Here is a 17,743-nt window from a genome sequence, read left to right on the forward strand (position 1 = left end):
GCTAGGGATAATTAGGAAAGGTATTGAAAATAAAACAGCCGATATCATAATGCCGTTGTATAAATCTATGGTGCGGCCGCATTTGGAATACTGTGTACAGTTCTGGTCGCGTCATCTCAAAAAGGATATTATAGAGTTGGAAAAGGTTCAGAAGAGGGCAACCAGAATGATCAAGGGGATGGAGCGACTCCCTTACGAGGAAAGGTTGCAGCATTTGGGGCTTTTTAGTTTAGAGAAAAGGCGGGTCAGAGGAGACATGATAGAAGTGTATAAAATTCTGCATGGCATTGAGAAAGTGGATAGAGAAAAGTTCTTCTCCCTCTCTCATAATACTAGAACTCGTGGACATTCAAAGAAGCTGAATGTTGGAAGATTCAGGACAGACAAAAGGAAGTACTTCTTTACTCAGCGCATAGTTAAACTATGGAATTTGCTCCCACAAGATGCAGTAATGGCCACCAGCTTGGACGGCTTTAAAAGAAGATTAGACAAATTCATGGAGGACAGGGCTATCAATGGCTACTAGCCATGATGGCTGTGCTCTGCCACCCTAGTCAGAGGCAGCATGCTTCTGAAAACCAGTTGCCGGAAGCCTCAGGAGGGGAAAGTGTTCTTGCACTCGGGTCCTGCTTGCGGGCTTCCCCCAGGCACCTGGTTGGCCACTGTGAGAACAGGATGCTGGACTAGATGGGCCACTGGCCTGATCCAGCAGGCTCTTCTTATGTTCTTATGTTCTTAAATCTCCTGATGACCACTCCCAAGGGCTTCATATAGATGTTAAACAGCATGGGGGACAAGATGGTACCCTGCGGCACCCCACAGCACAACTGCCAGGGCGCCGAAATACGATCACCAAATGTTATTCTCTGGAATGACCTTGGAGATAGGATCAGAACCACTATAAAACAGTGCCTCCGATACCCATCTCATCGAGTCAGCCCAGAAGGATACCATGGTCAAAGGTATCAAAGCCACTGAGAGATCAAGTAAGAGTAACAAGGTCTTATGCCCCCTGTCCTTCTCCCGATAAAGGTCATCCATCAGGGAGACCACGGCCGATTCAGCTCCATAACCAGGCCTGAACCCAGACTGGAATTGGTCAAGATAATCTGTTTCATCCAAGAGTGCTTGCAACTGCTGCACCACAACCCTCTCAATCACCTTCACTAAGAAGGGCATACTTGCAACTGGTCAGTAATTGTCACAGACCAATGGGTCCAGGGTGGGCTTTTTCAGGAGCAGTCAGATCACCACCTCTTTCAAGGCGTCTGGAACCACTCCTTCCTGCAATGATGCGTTGACCACACCCTGGATCCACTCGATCAAACCCCCTCAGCAAGCTTTAGTAAGCCAAGAAGGACAAGGGTTGAGAGGACACGTTGCTGGCCACATCATTGCAAGCACCTTGTCTATGTCATTAGGCCTCATCAACTGAAACCATTCCCAAGAAGTGGCAGCAGACGTTGCACTAGACACCTGATTGGGGACTACAGTAGATGTGGATGGGGCATCCAGACTGCTACGGAGGCAAGCAACTTTACCCTCAAAGTGCCTTGCAATCAATTCACAGTGGGACTCTGAAGGGTCTAAAACTCCATTTCTTGGAGTTGATGTCAGCAGACCCCTGACAATACAGAAAAGCTCCACTTGATGGCTACTTGAGGCAGATGGAGGCAGAGAAATGGGCCTTCTTCGCTGCCCTCACTGCTGCACAGTAGGCACGGTTATGATGTTTTACTCATGCCCGATCAACCTCACAGCACATCTTTCGCCACTTGCACTCTAGCCATCGTCCAGCCTGTTTCATTGCCCTTAACTCACTGCTGTAACAAGGTGCAAACCAAGCTCCACAATGCCGGAGAGGGCATTTGGGGGCAACCATGTCAAGAGCCTGATGCACCTTGCTGTTCCACAGTGTGGCAAGGGCTTCAACAGGGTCACCTGCCTTATCTACTAGGAACTCCCCCATCTTAATCTGTCCACCACCCCTGCAGGGAAGGATCAGAGCCATAAGTCTAAACTTCACTAGGAAGTGGTCTTACCATGACAATGGGGTGACATCCACCCCCGTCTCCAGACCACCCCTTCCTCCATCTGGAGCAAAACCCAAGTCGAGGGTGTGCCTTGCCCTGTGCATCGGGCTAGTGACAGCTTGAGACAGACCCATGGTCATCATGGAGGCCATGAAGTCCCTAGCCAGAACACTAGAGGCAGCCTCAGCATAGACATTGACTGTCTTGGAGCTGGCTGTGAGGGCCCCCACCTGGTGTCGGGGCACGCTGGTATACCATCCACCCTGCTACCCAGCAGCTTCCCTGACCAAGCTGGTGGACATTGAAATCACCCAGGACTATCGTTCTGGGCTCCTCCAGTACCACAACCAAGATGGCCTCCGCCAGCTCAGTCAGAGAAGCTACCAGGCAGCAAGGTGGATGGTATACCAGCAGCAGCCCTAGTGTCTCCTTGGCCCAACACCAGGTGCAGGCCCTCACAGCCAGCTGCAAGACAGAGTGGTTTCCTGGAGACAAAGATTAAAGTTGTGTAGACCACAGCAGCTCCCCCCCCCATCCCTGCAGCCTTTACTGGTGTTGCACTGAATATCCAGGTGGGCAAAGCTGGGTCAGATCAACTCCTCCTAGCTCACCCCTTCCCAGGTGCACACCAAATCAGCACCATCTACGATCAAGTCGTGGATGAGCGTGGTCTTATTGTGTACCGATCTGGCATTAAGCAACAACACACACAGGCCAGTGGGCACAGCAGATGAGCAATGAGCCTTGCCCTCATCTTCTATGGTAATTCACCACTTCCCCATGGCTATACTTCCCTCTACCCGTGATCACCAAAATTGGGGTGGCATCACCCATGTTCCTCCTTACTAAGACTTCTAAACACCTGATATGGACCCAACAAGAGCCCACCAACAAAACCTACCTGAGCCAATTATCCCAGTAGGCCTCTGCGAGAATTAGGAAAAGTTGGACCCACTCAATATTTTTCACACAGGGCACATCTACTCCCCCTCTGTCTCACCCAGGGAGGGCCAGCCTTCTGCCAGTTACAGACTCACTCTGAAGGCATCTGGTGACTTCTATCATTCAATTCACTGCAGGGGCTCTTACCCTGTGCAGGAACTACACATGAGCCATACACCCTCCCCACTTGTTTTGGTTAGAAAAACAAAAGAAAGAAATAGAAGAGGGTAGCGCCCTCAGGACTCCCTAAGGGGCTCCCCAAGGAGCAACCCTTTTTGGTGTCGCCCCTTTGGTTGTGACCCGACCTGCGGCAGATCCGCCATCCCAGGGCAGCTGGGCTTTTATGCCCTCTGACCCAGCCAGGAACTGATGCAAGAGGCTGCAAGATTAACTGCAGTCTCTTGCAGCACTTACCAAGGACTTCAGCTGTCTCAAAAGACAGCAACCCAGATGCTCAGATACTCACTCCCGCGGCAGGTCTTCTTCAGTCCCCCTGTTACTGTAGCTGTTCCCCAGCTGTTCTCTGTTTTCTTTTACTGGTCCAACGTTTTCCAATGTTCCGCTTCATTGGATGGCCCCAGGTTAAAATACTATGAGAGAATGAAAAACTTCTCCATATCAACTATATTCATATCATGCGTAATCTTGCATGTATGTATCATGTCCCCCTTTACATTTTTCCCCCAAAATAAAAATTCCAAATGCTGTAATGTTTTCTCATAGGGGCGTTGCTCCAGCTCCTTGATCATTTTGGTAGCCCTTTCCTAAACCTTAGAAATCTGATTGTCCTGATGCGCAATATACTCTGGACAAGAGGCTACTGTAAGGACAGACTATGGAGAAACTGTTTGCTTCCCTATTGGAAAAGGTGTGAGACGGGGGTGTGTTTTATCACCCTGTTTGTTTAATCTATATGCAGAACTGATCATACGGAAAGCGGGATTGGACCAAGATGAAGGAGGTGTGAAAATTGGAGGGAGAAATATCAATAATTTAAGATACGCAGATGATGCCATACTACTAGCAGAAACCAGTAATGATCTGAAATGAATGCTGATTAAAGTTCAAGAGGAAAGCACAAAGCAGGACTACAGCTGAACGTCGAGAAGACTAAAGTAATGACAACAGAAGATCTATGTAACTTTACAGTTGACAATGAGGACATTGAACTTGTCAAGAATTATCAATACCTTGGCATAGTCCTTAACCAAAATGGAGATAATAGTCAAGAAATCAGAAGAAGGCTAAGAATGGGGAAGGCAGCCATGAGAGAACTAGAAAAGGTCCTCAAATGCAAAGATGTATCACTGAACACTAAAGTCAGGATCATTCAGACCATGGTATTCCTGATCTCTATGTATGGATGTGAAAGTTAGACAGTGAAAAAAGCAGATAATAGAAAAATCAACTCATTTGAAATGTGGTGTTGGAGGAGAGCTTTGCGCATACCATGGACTGCAAAAAAGACAAATAATTGGGTCATAGAACAAATTAAACCAGAACTATCATTAGAAGCTAAAATGATGAAACTGAGGTTATCATACTTAGAACACATAATGAGAATACATGATTCACTAGAAAAGACAATAATGCTGGGGGAAAACAGAGGGAAGTAGAAAAAGAGGAAGGCCAAACAAGAGATGGATTGATTCCATAAAGGAAGCTGCAGACCTGAACTTACAAAATCTGAACAGGGTGGTTCATGACAGATGCTGTTGGAGGCTGATGATTCATAAGTCGTAATCGACTTGAAGGCATATAACAACACCAAACAATGTACTTCTACTACAAAAAAGATTATATAGAATCTTTCTCGCTAGTGATTTAAACTGTGATTTAAATAATTAAAATTGAGTCCTTCAGAGAAGCTATTTAACTCAACCCTGGACCTGTGCTATGTCTTCCACTGTAAAGACAGATGCAACAAATTCATTCAGTTTCTCTACAGTTCCCTTTTCTCGTGTAGCACACTTTTGACTCCCTTGTCTTCCAAGGATCTAGCCACCTTCCTAGCCATCAAGTATCCTGTTGTTAATGTATTTAAATAATTTATTATTGTTGGTATTTTATGTTCTTAATGCGTTCCTCATATTCTTTTTTTGCATCCCTTATTGTCTGCTTGCATTTCTTCTGTTTGTGTTCCTTTTTGTTCTCATTTGGACAAGACTCCATTTTTGAAGGAAGCTGCTTTGCCTCTAATAGCTTCCTTGGCTCTGCTCATTCACCACGCTGATGTCTTCTTGGCCCTTGTGGTACCTTTCCTGATTTGCGGTATACAGTCTAGCTAAGCTTCTATTATTGTGGTTTTAAAGAGCACCGAAGCATTCTAGAGAGATATAACCCTTGTGACTCTGCCTTTCACTGCCCTTTTTTTACCGTCCCTCTCACTTTTAGAAAGTAAAAATGACTTCTCTTAAAGTCAAATGTGACTCTGTTGGACTTCCTCAGTAAATGTCCACTTACATATATGTTGAATTCAATAGCACTGTGGTCACTGTTCCAATTGGTTCAGCAACACATCTTGCATCACGTCCAGGGCACCACTCAAGTCCAGGGTTGCTGTGCCTGTGGTCAGTTCTGTGACCCACTGTTCCAGGGCACCATCATTTTGGGTATCTGGAAATGTTACCTCTTTATCATGACTGGAGCATGCATGTACCCAGTCTGTGAGGGTGAATGACGTCACCTATTATTACAACAGTTACTCCTTAGTATGCCTCCTTTACTTCATTCTCCATCTCAAGATCACTTTGGGCGTTTTGATAAGGATTATTAAATTAATCTTGAGTCATTTCGACAGTGATCTCTGTGGAAGAATCTGTCCCTCTGGTTGATCGCCTTGTTGACATACAGAGTGATACAACCTCTGGTACACACTCCTGTACCATTTGTATACAGCAAGGGTGGGTAATCCCAGGTCCGAAGGTCAAGTGTGGCCCTCCAAGCCTCTTTATCTGGCCCTCAGGGCTCTCCCCAGACACTGCACCCTTCTTGAGTGTTTTTGTCTGTCCTTGGACTGATAATGCTTGTTGCTTGCATGAATGAAGGCTAGAGAGGGCTCTGTGAGTGTGTTTAGAAATTAGCCTACTGTGCAAACGTAACATTCACTTCATTGCTCTATCTACTTTTGCCTCTGGCCCCACCCAGCACTGGCATATGGCCCCTGGAAGGCTGTCAGAAGGAAATGTAGCCCTCAGGCTGAAAAAAGTTTCCTACTCCTGCAACAGGCTTTGTATCCAGAGATAATTGTGTCCCATTGGTTCTCTCCATATCACCCTGGTTTCCTTTATGCCTGCTATATGCTCTTTTCTTAAGACAAAGCATTCCAACTCAGTCATCTTTGCTCAAAGGCTTCTAGTATTAGCATATAAACATTTGCATATGGTGCCTCCCTCCACATAACATTAGCACATGTGTTTTACCCTACAAATTGGCCTCTTTGCATTGCTATCATACCCTGTGCTCTCAGTGTCTAGTTCTACCTCCTTCACCATTTGAATGATCATAAACATTTTCACTCTCATCCCTGGGAGATATGTTCCAAACTAGACACTCCTCAGCTCCTGTTGGCTTTCTCTCCCACAATCAGTTAAAAACTGCTATGCTGCCTTTTTTATTTTAAATGCCAGCAGTCTAGTTCTGTCCTGTTTCAAGCAGAGCCCATCCCTTTTGTACAGACCCAGCTTGTCCTAAAATGTTTCTTAGTGCCTAACAAATCAAAACCCCTCCTCCCAACATCACTTTCTCATCCATGTATTGAGACTACTCAATTGTGCCTGTCTAGCTGACCCTTTGTGCGGAACAGGTAACATTTCAGAGACTGCCACATTAAAAATCCTGTATTTTAACCTCCTACTTAGCAATCTAAATTTTGCTTCCAGGAACTCATGATTTTATTTCCCTATGTTATTGGTACTGGCATGCACCATGACCAGACTCCTCGCCAGCACGAGGCTATCTAGATAACATGTGACATTTGCAACAGGCAAGCAAGTCATCTTGTGGTTTGCATTTCCATCACAAACCCTATGTTCCTAATGAACCACCACCAGGATCCCACCTACCCCTAGAGGAATGTCCTCTGCACAAGAAGATAACTGTTCATTCCCTCAAGGATTGGGTCCCTTCTAAGCCTAAGGGATTGTTTATTTATACCATTTATATACTGTTTATATTTAAATAAAACTCTAAGCGGCCTATGACAACAGTCAAAACATCTTAAAACAGCAGATACAAAAACCACGATCGATAAAATACAATTAACAGAACAAAAGATCCTCTTTAGTATCAACATATATGCAAATAAAATTAAGCACGAGAAATACAAGAAGAAAAACATAACATAGACTAAACAAAATATTCCTTAGGCTTCAAGAAAAAAATTAAAATCAAGTTAAAAAAACAAGCATTAAACATAGTAAATAAAATCAGCTCATTTCTTAATCAGTGTAATTAAAAGCAAAACAATTAAAACAGCCAGTCCCTTTTATAACAGAATTTCATCTAACTACAGTTGAAAATAGATATCATTTAGTTTACTCAAACACACCCTTACAAGATCAATACGCTCGTGTTCAAAACTATCAACATTCGAAACCAAGACACTAAAACTTACTACAGTAGGGCCCCATTCATACGGCAGGTTACATTCCAGGCCCCTGCCGAAAAGCAGAAACTGCCGGAAAGTGAGGCCCTACTGTATTCCAGCTGCCGTGCTCCAGCTGACAGTGATCAGCTGTAGCGGCCGAGCTCCCCACGCTCCAGCTTATCACCCCACTGGTGCCGCCGTATTAACAGAACACCAAAAAGCAGGGCACCAGAAAGCAGGGCCCTACTGTATTTTAGCACACCTCAAATCACACTCTACAACCACTCACATAATTCAACCTCACATCCTAAAAACAGCACATTTGCATATCCATACCATGAGAACCACTCAAATCTATATACAGCCAAATAGTGCACACACACACTCTAAATAAAACATTCCTACTAAACCCTCCCCCTTCTCACTCAAGGGGGCGGAAACCGTCCCCACCAATCTCTCGCCCTGGGGGTACAGAAACTACTTTTTCCAACATAGTAGGCAGTGATACTTCCCTCATTTCTCAACTGAGGAACCAAAACCATTCCAAGTATCAAATTTTCACCCTAAAGAGGGGCAGGCTCTTCCTCCTACCCTGAGACCCTGCTATTCCATTATTGTGGTGGAGCTGTCTTCCTGCTAGCAGGATGAAGCTATCATGTCTCCAGAGACCTTGCCCACCAACTTCTCTACCTTTTTTAGGTTCTCCAGGTCAGCCACCTTGGCTTCATGGGAACAAACTCATTCCCAAATCAGTATAAAAAACCCTTGGATGCGTAGTCATGATGCTGGTATGTAAGTATTTGAAATTTTTACACAGTTCTGTATTTAAATACTGCATGATATGAATTTGCCATTTTTAGCTCTTCCATATTGTTAAAAAAGCTAGGTTTCTATCCCTCATGGTTCTTGAATAGTTTGACAGAATTATATGTGACTTAGCTGGTAATTCTAGGAGTCAGGGAGAACTCTGCTCTGTGTAAGTTTCCTTGACCTTCATTGTACTTCCTGTCACATTCACTTTCATGATTAAAATTATGTGGGCTCTATCCTAAAAACTGTGGGTAGAAAATTCTGTGCCAAGAGCTAATTTCTGCTATCTATATGAATTGTGAAAATGTGGATAATCTCCCTTACTTTAGTATAATTTACTCTGCTTCCCATGCTCACAGGGTTGATTGCTATTTTTTTTTGCTAACACGCTTTAAGATATTAGTTTATACTTTCTTCTAGTTTACTCCAAAACATTTGATAATGCAGTCCACATGCCTTTCATGCTTGTAAGCCCTAATAAGCAAGACTCCTGTATGCAAAACTATGGTTCATTTTGCCAAGCTATAATCATAAGGGATAGCCTTGAACCAGACCAAATCTACTTTATATTTTGGAAAGCTGCTTCTCTGCTATACATTTAGACACTTTTTAAGGCATTGTAACCAAATTTTGCATGATGGTTTCTGAGGTTTTTGTCTATGTTTGGACACAGTTGGATGCCATTTTTAATCAAACTGGTGGACTGAACCTTTCAAAACTGCTCTAATTCTAACCACGTCTTTTAAAATTGCACTGATCTTTTAGATTTCTAAAATTCCCCAGCAATGCTGGGTATGAGGCTGCTAATATATAATAACGCAGACATGTACACCTCCACAATTTGGCCTGTAAAATGGAAATGAAAGACACTGAACAGCATCAAATTTCTGTTCAGATGTTATGTACCACTGCAAGTTCTAGTTGATAAATTAGTTGAATTCCTGCCATATTAAAAGCTATGCTTTTATACTATTATAAATTTATTTTTATTTTAATATACAAAAAAATCAACATACAAAAGGCTATGTAATTCATTCAAATTACATTTTCCATTACTCATATACATTGTTTCATAATAGAGAAAGAATACCCATTCCAAGATGCATGCAGTCATTTGTAATTTCACAATGCCACAAACAAAACCCACTTTCTCATAAATTCACAAGAATTTGCCTCTCCTTGATTTCTCAACAAGTAGATTAATTTGGACATTACTGTGATATGCCACATTACAAATTTATATTGCCAGTCTGTTAATTCTCAGAGTTTGAGATGGAAAGTTCAGGGAAAATGTGAACTGGCTCCTGGCTAGAGTGCCCCTAGATTAGCTGCGAAGCTGCATCTTGTCCCCCTAGTGATCAATGCAGCATGGAAGGCCGAACCACCATCCATTGGTTAGAGCTGTTTGAGGTTTTTAATAGCCCCCTCAACTTTTTCTAGATCTCTACATCCAGACTCATGGGACTCTACATCTTTCCGTTCTGAAACTCTGTTTGTCTGTATAACGAAAGCCAAGATTCTCAGGGCTCTGAATCTTGCCACAGATCCCAGATTCTGGGTTAAAATCTACATGCCTGGGATTGCAGAAGGCAAGTGGTCACGATGTGCCACAGGAAAAGGAAAGGTGGCCCATACCAGATATGTCTTTATAGTTCAAGCATTTCTTGAATTGTAAAATCGGATTGTATATAAATCGGGAAAGCAACCCATGTTTTTTTGCCGTTACTGCTTTTTGTTGTGTTAAGTGTCTTTTTTCCAAGGAAGGATTCCCCTTGAATAAATGTGACCTAGTTTCTACAGCAGTGACATCTAATGAATGGTTGGAAGAGCAAATGCCCAAATAACACATTTTAGCTCATGCCATATAAAGATGACTTGCTTATGTAGTTGCCACCAAAGTAGATGTAGCTGTGTCATATCTGATGCATCGAGATGGAGTAAGAGGTAGGGCTTCTTTGTCAAGTTTGTTCTGGATAAATGTAAAAAACCCAGCTTCTGTGGAGAAAATAGCAGCCTTTTCTGCTGTTTGGGAAAGAATGGGGACCTGGCAGACCTTGTATCTATCCTCGCTCATTTCTGACCACTCTTAGTCTGACCAGCCTCAAAGGGTTATGGATAAGAAAGATACTTCCTGAGCTCTTGAGGAGGAGAGCAGGACAGACTTTTCAAACAATAAAATGTATGTCTAGCATACTCAGTAGCAGGGGTGGCTAACTTTTTTTAAACCTGCCCCCCCCCCAAAAAAAAACCCAGGACCACAATTCACTCTTAGCCAATCTTCTGGGGTCTGTATGCCAGCTGCAGGTGTGACCACCTTACACTTTCACACAGAGAGAGGACAAACTCATGCTGGACAGGTACACACACAGAGGCATGCAGCCTCCCTCTTTAACTGATCTGTGCAGATGAGTTGCAGAGGGGCCTTATTGCCCCCCTCCCTACTCAGTGGTTGAACAGTCTGATGCAGAGACATTTAAACCTTCTATCTGCTCCAGCACTATGTCTGTGTTATTTTTATTTTTGCTGCCAGTGCCAGAATTCGTGAGGTCTTGGAGGGCCAGAAAAATGTGCTTTGGAGACTATGGGAGGACCCTGGACCAGACATTAGCTACCCCTGCTATATACAGTATTGAACCATGCTTGCTCATTTCTTTTTGCCATTACACCTGAAGGAGGGTGATGACCCTTTTGTTCCTCCTCAGTGCTAACTGCAAAGCTGAAAATTGGCTCCCATGTAAGGTGTCTGTACTGTTTGAATTTCCATTTACCTAAAACTTGCTGTTTACCCTCACAACAAGGCACATTCAGACCAACAGCTTTTTGCATGGTCAGGTGCTGATATTCTTATAGGATGGAATACAGTCTGCCTTGCATGCCCATATTCCTTCCTCAGATGCATTTGCTAGAGTGTTTTAGCACAAAAATGTTAACCTCATTAAAGAGACAAAATTCTGATGCACTACCTCCTCCTGGCTATTGCCTCAACATTCTTTCATTATCAGAGTTTTTTCTTCAAGCATGGATATTGCATCTTCACACCTATTCACCTTCACCATGTATGCATTTAATTCAGTTACTTTACAGAATCAAAACTTGCTTGCTTCAGGGTCCCAAGTCCTGTATACGTAATTATCTTGTCAACATCCATTTGCCTCACCCTCACAGCATCTCTTGACAAACTTGAACAAATGTATTGATCCTTATTGGGGAGTGTATGGATGCAACTGTGCAAACTCTATATCAAGAAAAGTAAATTAAAGCCCTGGCCCTGTAATTCTGTAGTGTCTATAATTTGGTGGGCCTGTAATTCTGTGAGTGTTGAGCAATGGGAATTATTCAACAAATTTGTTCTTGGACAGTGAGAGTTGAGACTTGACAATGTAAAGTTTGTCTGTGTGGAGGGATCAACTCTTGGATGCAGCTCAGGTCAATAAGTGCATTTGTTGTAGCCATATATATTTCTTGCATGTTTTTGTTACCTTTCGATTTAATCTGCATGTAGTTATGGAAGGTGGCAAGTCAGGATTCAAGCGAGGGAAGCGGTGAAAGAAGTTTTGCTAACCCTCTTCCAAGTCCTGGGTGGAGGTTGCACATATGTGTACTTCTCGCTCACGTCTCCTGGGAGTAAAGGGCCAGCTAAAGATCACCCCCACAGTGAGTGGCTCAGGGGTTACATGCCCTGCCACCTGTGCAGCCATGGGCAAGCTGCATAGTCCCAAGGAGCCCAGTTGCCCCCCAGCTGGCAATTGCAGACAAGGAAGGGGCTGGCTGGTGCAGCTGTAGCAAGCTGAGCAGGCCCTAGCCAGCTGGGGAGGACTAGCCTCAGAGGGAGGCAATGGTGAACCCCCTCTGAATACCGCTTACCATGAAATCCCTATTCATAGGGTAGCCATAAGTCAGGATCGACTTGAAGGCAGTCCATTTCCATTTTTCAACATTTCTAGCCTTCTGTAATTCAACTCTTGTTTGTTTTCTGCCCTCCTCCAAGGAGCTCAAGGCAGCATAGATTAAGTTTTCCGGTAAGAGAGCATGAATGACCCCAAGTCACTTAGTGAACTTTATGCGAATTTGAACTGTTCTTCCAGTCAAAGGCTAGGATTCTATCCCATAATTTTATTTATTTACTGAATTTATAGCCCATACCTTCCTCCAAACGAGCCCAATACTAAGACGGTCCAATTAAAACTTCTAAAAACAACCTTCTAAAAAGAATTAAACTCCTAAAAACAATCTACTCTCAAGCTAACAATTACAATGTTGTCAGGGACAGGACTTTTCAGCCATCATGAAAACCCTGAGTAAACAGGAATGTTTTTAAATTTCTCCTAAAAGTTAATAGTGAAGGGAGGCAGATGCACCTCACTAGGGAGGCCATTCCACATACAGGAAACTGCCACCAAGAAGGCCCTGTCATGGGTTACTACCAGCTGGGCGACCCCCAGTGGCAGCACCACCAAAAGGATGATTATAGAGCCTGAGATGGTTGATACTGGGGAAGGCACTGTTTTAGATAATTGAATCCCAAACCATTCAGGGGCTTGTGTGCTAGTAAATTGATAAATTGGGCCTGGTATCTCACTAGCAGCCAGTACAGTGCTCTAATGGTCTCATTGGGCTGCCCCACTTATCAGCCTAGCATCCACATTCTGCACTAACTGCATCCTCAGGACCATCTTCAAGGGCAGCCCCACATAGAATGCATTACAATAGTCCAGGCAGGAATTTATCAGAGCATGAACAACTGAAACCACGATATCTTGATCCAGGAATGGCTGTAGCTGGCGAACCAGCCTAAACTGGGCATAAGCAGTCGTAGCCAGAGAGGTAATTTGAGACTCCAGTGACAAGTTGGAATCTAGGTATACCAACTACAAACCTGTTCCTTCAGGGGGACTACAGCCACTCTGAGAACAGGTTGTACATCTCATTCCTAGACTCAGGACCCACACACACACCTCCATCTCATCAGGATTCATCCTGTTTATTAGCCCCTGTGCATCACTGCTTCCACACAGTGGTCCAACACCTTCATAGCCTCTTCTGATTGCAGTAGAATGGAGAGATAGAGCTGTGTGTCATTAGTATTCAGATGGCACCATGCTTCAGATCTCTGGATGACAACTCCCAAACATTTCATATAGATGTTAAATAGGTTAGAAGACAGAATGGACCCATATGGGACCCCACAACTCAAAAACCATGGGGTTGAGCAACAGTTTCCTAGTACCACTGTCTTGCAGCGGCTGCACAGATAGGCATGGAGCCACTGTAATTCAGTACTTCCCACTCCCTCCTCCATAAATTGCTCCAGGACACCGTAAAGCTACTGAGAGGAGAACCAACGGGGTCACACTTCCCCTGTCTCTCTCATAATAAAGTTCGTCAATCAGGGTGACCAAAGCTGTTTCATTGCCAAAATCGGGTCTGAAACGTGACTGGAATGGATCTAGATAGTCTGCTTCCTCCAGGCATATCTGCAGCTGACTGGCTACCACCTACTCAATCACCTTTCCCAGGAAAGGAATGTTAGAGACTGGATGATAGTTTTCTAAAACCTTTGGCTCCCAGGAGGACCTCTTTGTCGAGAGGGCACATTGTAGGTCTCATTGCCGCAACTGTCCTATCCAAATCCGTAGATTGCAACAACTGAAACTGATCTCACAAGGTGTAATTTGATGGTGCTCCAAGGATCTCTAAGGGATCTGAACCAATTGTGGCCTCAAGTTCAGCACTACACGACATTGCAATTCTCCATTTAACTGCACTAGGTGTGGGGAACATGTGGCCCTCTGGATATTGTTGGACCCCAACTCCAATCATGGCCAATGATCAGGGATGGTGGGAGCTGTATTCCAACATCTGGAAGGCCATAATTCCCCACTCCTACAACAAACCATAGTTAAAGATTTCCTGTGAACACACAGATAACTCCTGCATTGTGACTTCCGGGAAGGGTGACTTCGCTTGTGCCTGCTTTTGAGACGGGCTCCCGCCTCAAAAGAAGCTTATTCAGATATAAATCAGTCAGAACATTTTTATTTTGACTGATGAAATTTCTCCCGGGCAGGGAGAAACGTAGAGATCAACCTCAAAAGCCTGTTTTTGTTGGGAGGACTGGATTTCATTAATTTATGAGAAAAGGTCCAGCCAGCAATGCCGGACGGACTTCCGAACAAGCTCTATCTGTTTAATGCGATACGTTTATCTTTTCTTCAAAGAGAAAACAGACTAACAGGCAAGCACCCTTCTTTCTATTATTTTTTTTACTTGGTTTAAATTGTTGCAGCAAAAAGAGATTTGTCAATTTAATCAGCTTTAAAGAGCTTCTGGGTGAGCTATAACTCTTCTCTGTTATTCACGAAATTAACAGCTTATCTCTGTTTCTATTGCAAAAAGCTGTCCTGGAAGTGCATTCTAAAGATATACACAGAAGAGGGATTTCTATTCCGAGGAACATTATATTGTCTGGGACTATTCTCTTTTTGGTCTATTTTATTTTGACGAATCTGCTTCTTCACGACGCCGCTAACTGTTTTGATGCTGGGAACTAAATTTGTTTTGTATTCTTGAACATAGAGAGATAAGGCAGGCTGCTCTGTTTATACTGTGATGTCATCAAGCCTGGAATATTAACCCAATTGTTGCTGAAATAAGAAGTGGTTCTTCTTTATTTTTGTTTTGCTTTGTTTTCGTGGTTTTAAAAAATGGCAATCAAGAAAGTGGCTGAGAATCTGGAAGTAATTATGTTTCAGAAAATAATGGATGAGATTGAGATAACGAAACAAACCCTGCGACAGGGCAGTAAGGAGCTGAAAATGGAACTGAACAAAATGACGCAGGAGCTTAAAGAAATAGGGGATCCTGTGAGAGAGGGGAATGAGATCAGAGATGAGAAAAGAAAAAATAAAGGGAAGATACAAGCCCTGGAGATTGGAACAAATGTGGAATTGGAAAAAGATCTGGAGTTTATGGATATTAGAAATAAAATCTACTGTTTGGAATTTAACGTTATCTCTGAAGAAATTAATGAAGATATTAGAGATAAAGTTATCAATGGCTTGGATAATCTTCTGGACTGGAATGACGTGATGGAGCTTGATATAGAGAAAATCTATGGAATTAACAGCAGCCATGTGACAATGGAAAAACTCTCAAGAGATGAGCCAGTGCATTTTGTAAAAAAGAAGAACAGAGATACGACTTTACAACAATATTTCAGCAACTTATTCAGAATTGATGGCAAGAAAATATTTGGGATAGAGGAAATTCCCATCAGACTCTTATTATATGACTACGGCTATGACAGCAAGATTATTATGGAATACTGATAATGGAAGATTGGACACTGAAATTACTGGACTTAACAGGACTATTGAAGATGGAAGATGGAATTAATAGGGATAATGGAATAATGGCTATTGAAATTATTGGACCTAACAGATTTTGATGAGATGGATTAATCGATATGTTTATTTGGACTATGGTTATGACAATAAGATTATTATTATTATTAACGAGATGGATTAATCGACATGTTTATTTGGAGAAAAATTGATAGATACATTTCTTAAAGAATTGAAACCTCTCTTTGACTTTTTGTGGAAAGAATAAAGTAATGTTTATGAGATTTGATGATTAATTAAGATAACTACTGGAGGAAAGTGATTTTATAATATAATTTAAGAGACAGGATTGTTATATATTGTAGACCTATAACTGATTTGATCTGCGACAAATGGGAAGTCAACATTTTATTTTTTTGTTTAATCATTTTTGTTTTGTTTTGTTTTTTGTCTTTGAATGTTTTATGATTTTGGTTTGTATGTTTTATGAAAATTTGAATAAAAATTATTGTAAAAAAAAAAAAAGATAACTCCTGCATTGTTTCTCCCCTAGCACAAGTGGGAGCAACAAACCATGTTCCATATCTTACTTTTATGTCAGAATCAGGAATTATGGCTTGTTCCACTCCAAATAAACTATGCTTTTGAGTCAAGGTTTGTTCTTGGCTTACCAATTATGCTGTGTTCGAGTGAAACAAGTCGCAGTGCCCTGCTCAGATATAACACTAAACCAGCAGTCGTGGTCTGTGGCTCCCTTTGGTTTACCATGCAAGAGATGCAAACATTGTTCAGGGAAAGCATTCGGAAGCAGTAAGGTAGATGAGGTTTGGGAATATTGATGGTGTTCCTGGGTAAAGTGTTCTTGGTGGCCTTTTATAAACCGTTGCCAAACTAGACAGGATATGATAGCCTGTAGTGGAAGAAATTAAGGTCTTCTAACTCTAATTTTTCAAGTCACCTGAATTGGCAAATTGTTTTATTCGTTTTATCTATTAAATTTATATCCCGTCCTTCCTCCCAGTAGGAGCCCAGGTCAGCAAACAAAAACACTAAAAACACTCTAAAACATCTTAAAAACAGACTACACCACAAACCTCTCAATCATCTTTCCTAAGAAGGGAGTATTTACAACCATGCAATAATTGTCATAAACCAACCGGGCCAGGGTGGACTTTTTAGGAGCTGCCTCTTTCAGGGCAGCTGGGACCACTCCCTCCCTCAATGGTGCATTGACCACACCCTGGATCCACTCGGTCATACTCCCTCGGCAAGCCCCATCAACTGAAACCAATCCCAAGAAGTTGCAGCAGACATTGCACTGGACATCTCATTGGGGACTACAGTAGAAGTGGATGGGCCATCAAGATTGCTATGGAAGCGAGCAACATTACCCTTGAGGTGCCTTGCAAACAATTCACAGTGGGCCTCCAAAGGGTCTAAAACTCCATTTCCTGAAGTTGATTTCAAGAGACCCCTGACAGTACATAGTTTCTTGGTGACAGAGACAGAAGTTCTGTAGACCACAGCAACCCCTCTTCTCTGTCCTTGCAGCCTGTGCTGGTGTTGTACCAAGTATCCAGTCCCAGGTTCAATCTGTGACACCTCCAAGTAAGGTTGGGAATTCTCTGGTCTGGAACTCTGAAGAGCTGTTGACAGTCAGTGTAGACAATACTGTATTAGGTAGAATGATGTTCTGACTTAATTGAAGGCAGCTTCTTATATCCCTTTTTATATCCACTTTTCTTTCATATTAGAACCCAAGGGAGTGTACATAGTGTCCCTGGCAGTTTCCCATCCAGGCGCACCAGACCCAGATTTGCTACATCATGTGCATTCAAACCAGGGCTGGTGCTAAAGGGCAACCAGGTTGGGCCCTTGCTGAGGGCCCCTGGGGCCACAGGGACCCCTGAGGGGCCCCTCAATAGGATGGGGAAGGAGTAGTGCTCTCCTTCCGCGACCTACGGCAGACAGCTTCCCAGCCGCCTGGCTGTTTGCCGGCTCCCCCTACATGTCTCTTCTGCCTTTTG

The 17,743-nt window shown here is 43.1% G+C and overlaps 1 protein-coding gene across 4 annotated transcripts in view; it reads left to right on the top strand.

The window, feature by feature from the left end:
- FBXL20 (F-box and leucine rich repeat protein 20) overlaps nucleotides 1-17,743 on the top strand; it is a 145,224-nt gene that overhangs the window by 51,142 nt on the left and 76,339 nt on the right. The window contains exon 2 of one of the 4 annotated variants that reach the window (XM_061588410.1): nucleotides 8,263-8,351. The exons of the other annotated variants lie outside the window; for them this stretch is intronic. Within the exon in view, the coding sequence (XP_061444394.1) occupies nucleotides 8,343-8,351 (9 nt within the window). The 5' untranslated portion in view covers nucleotides 8,263-8,342. The remainder of the gene's footprint in view (nucleotides 1-8,262; nucleotides 8,352-17,743) is intronic. 4 annotated transcript variants of the gene reach the window in all.

The sequence above is a fragment of the Rhineura floridana genome, chromosome 11 (genome assembly GCF_030035675.1).
Source record: "Rhineura floridana isolate rRhiFlo1 chromosome 11, rRhiFlo1.hap2, whole genome shotgun sequence".
NCBI classification, from domain to species: Eukaryota; Metazoa; Chordata; class Lepidosauria; order Squamata; family Rhineuridae; genus Rhineura; species Rhineura floridana.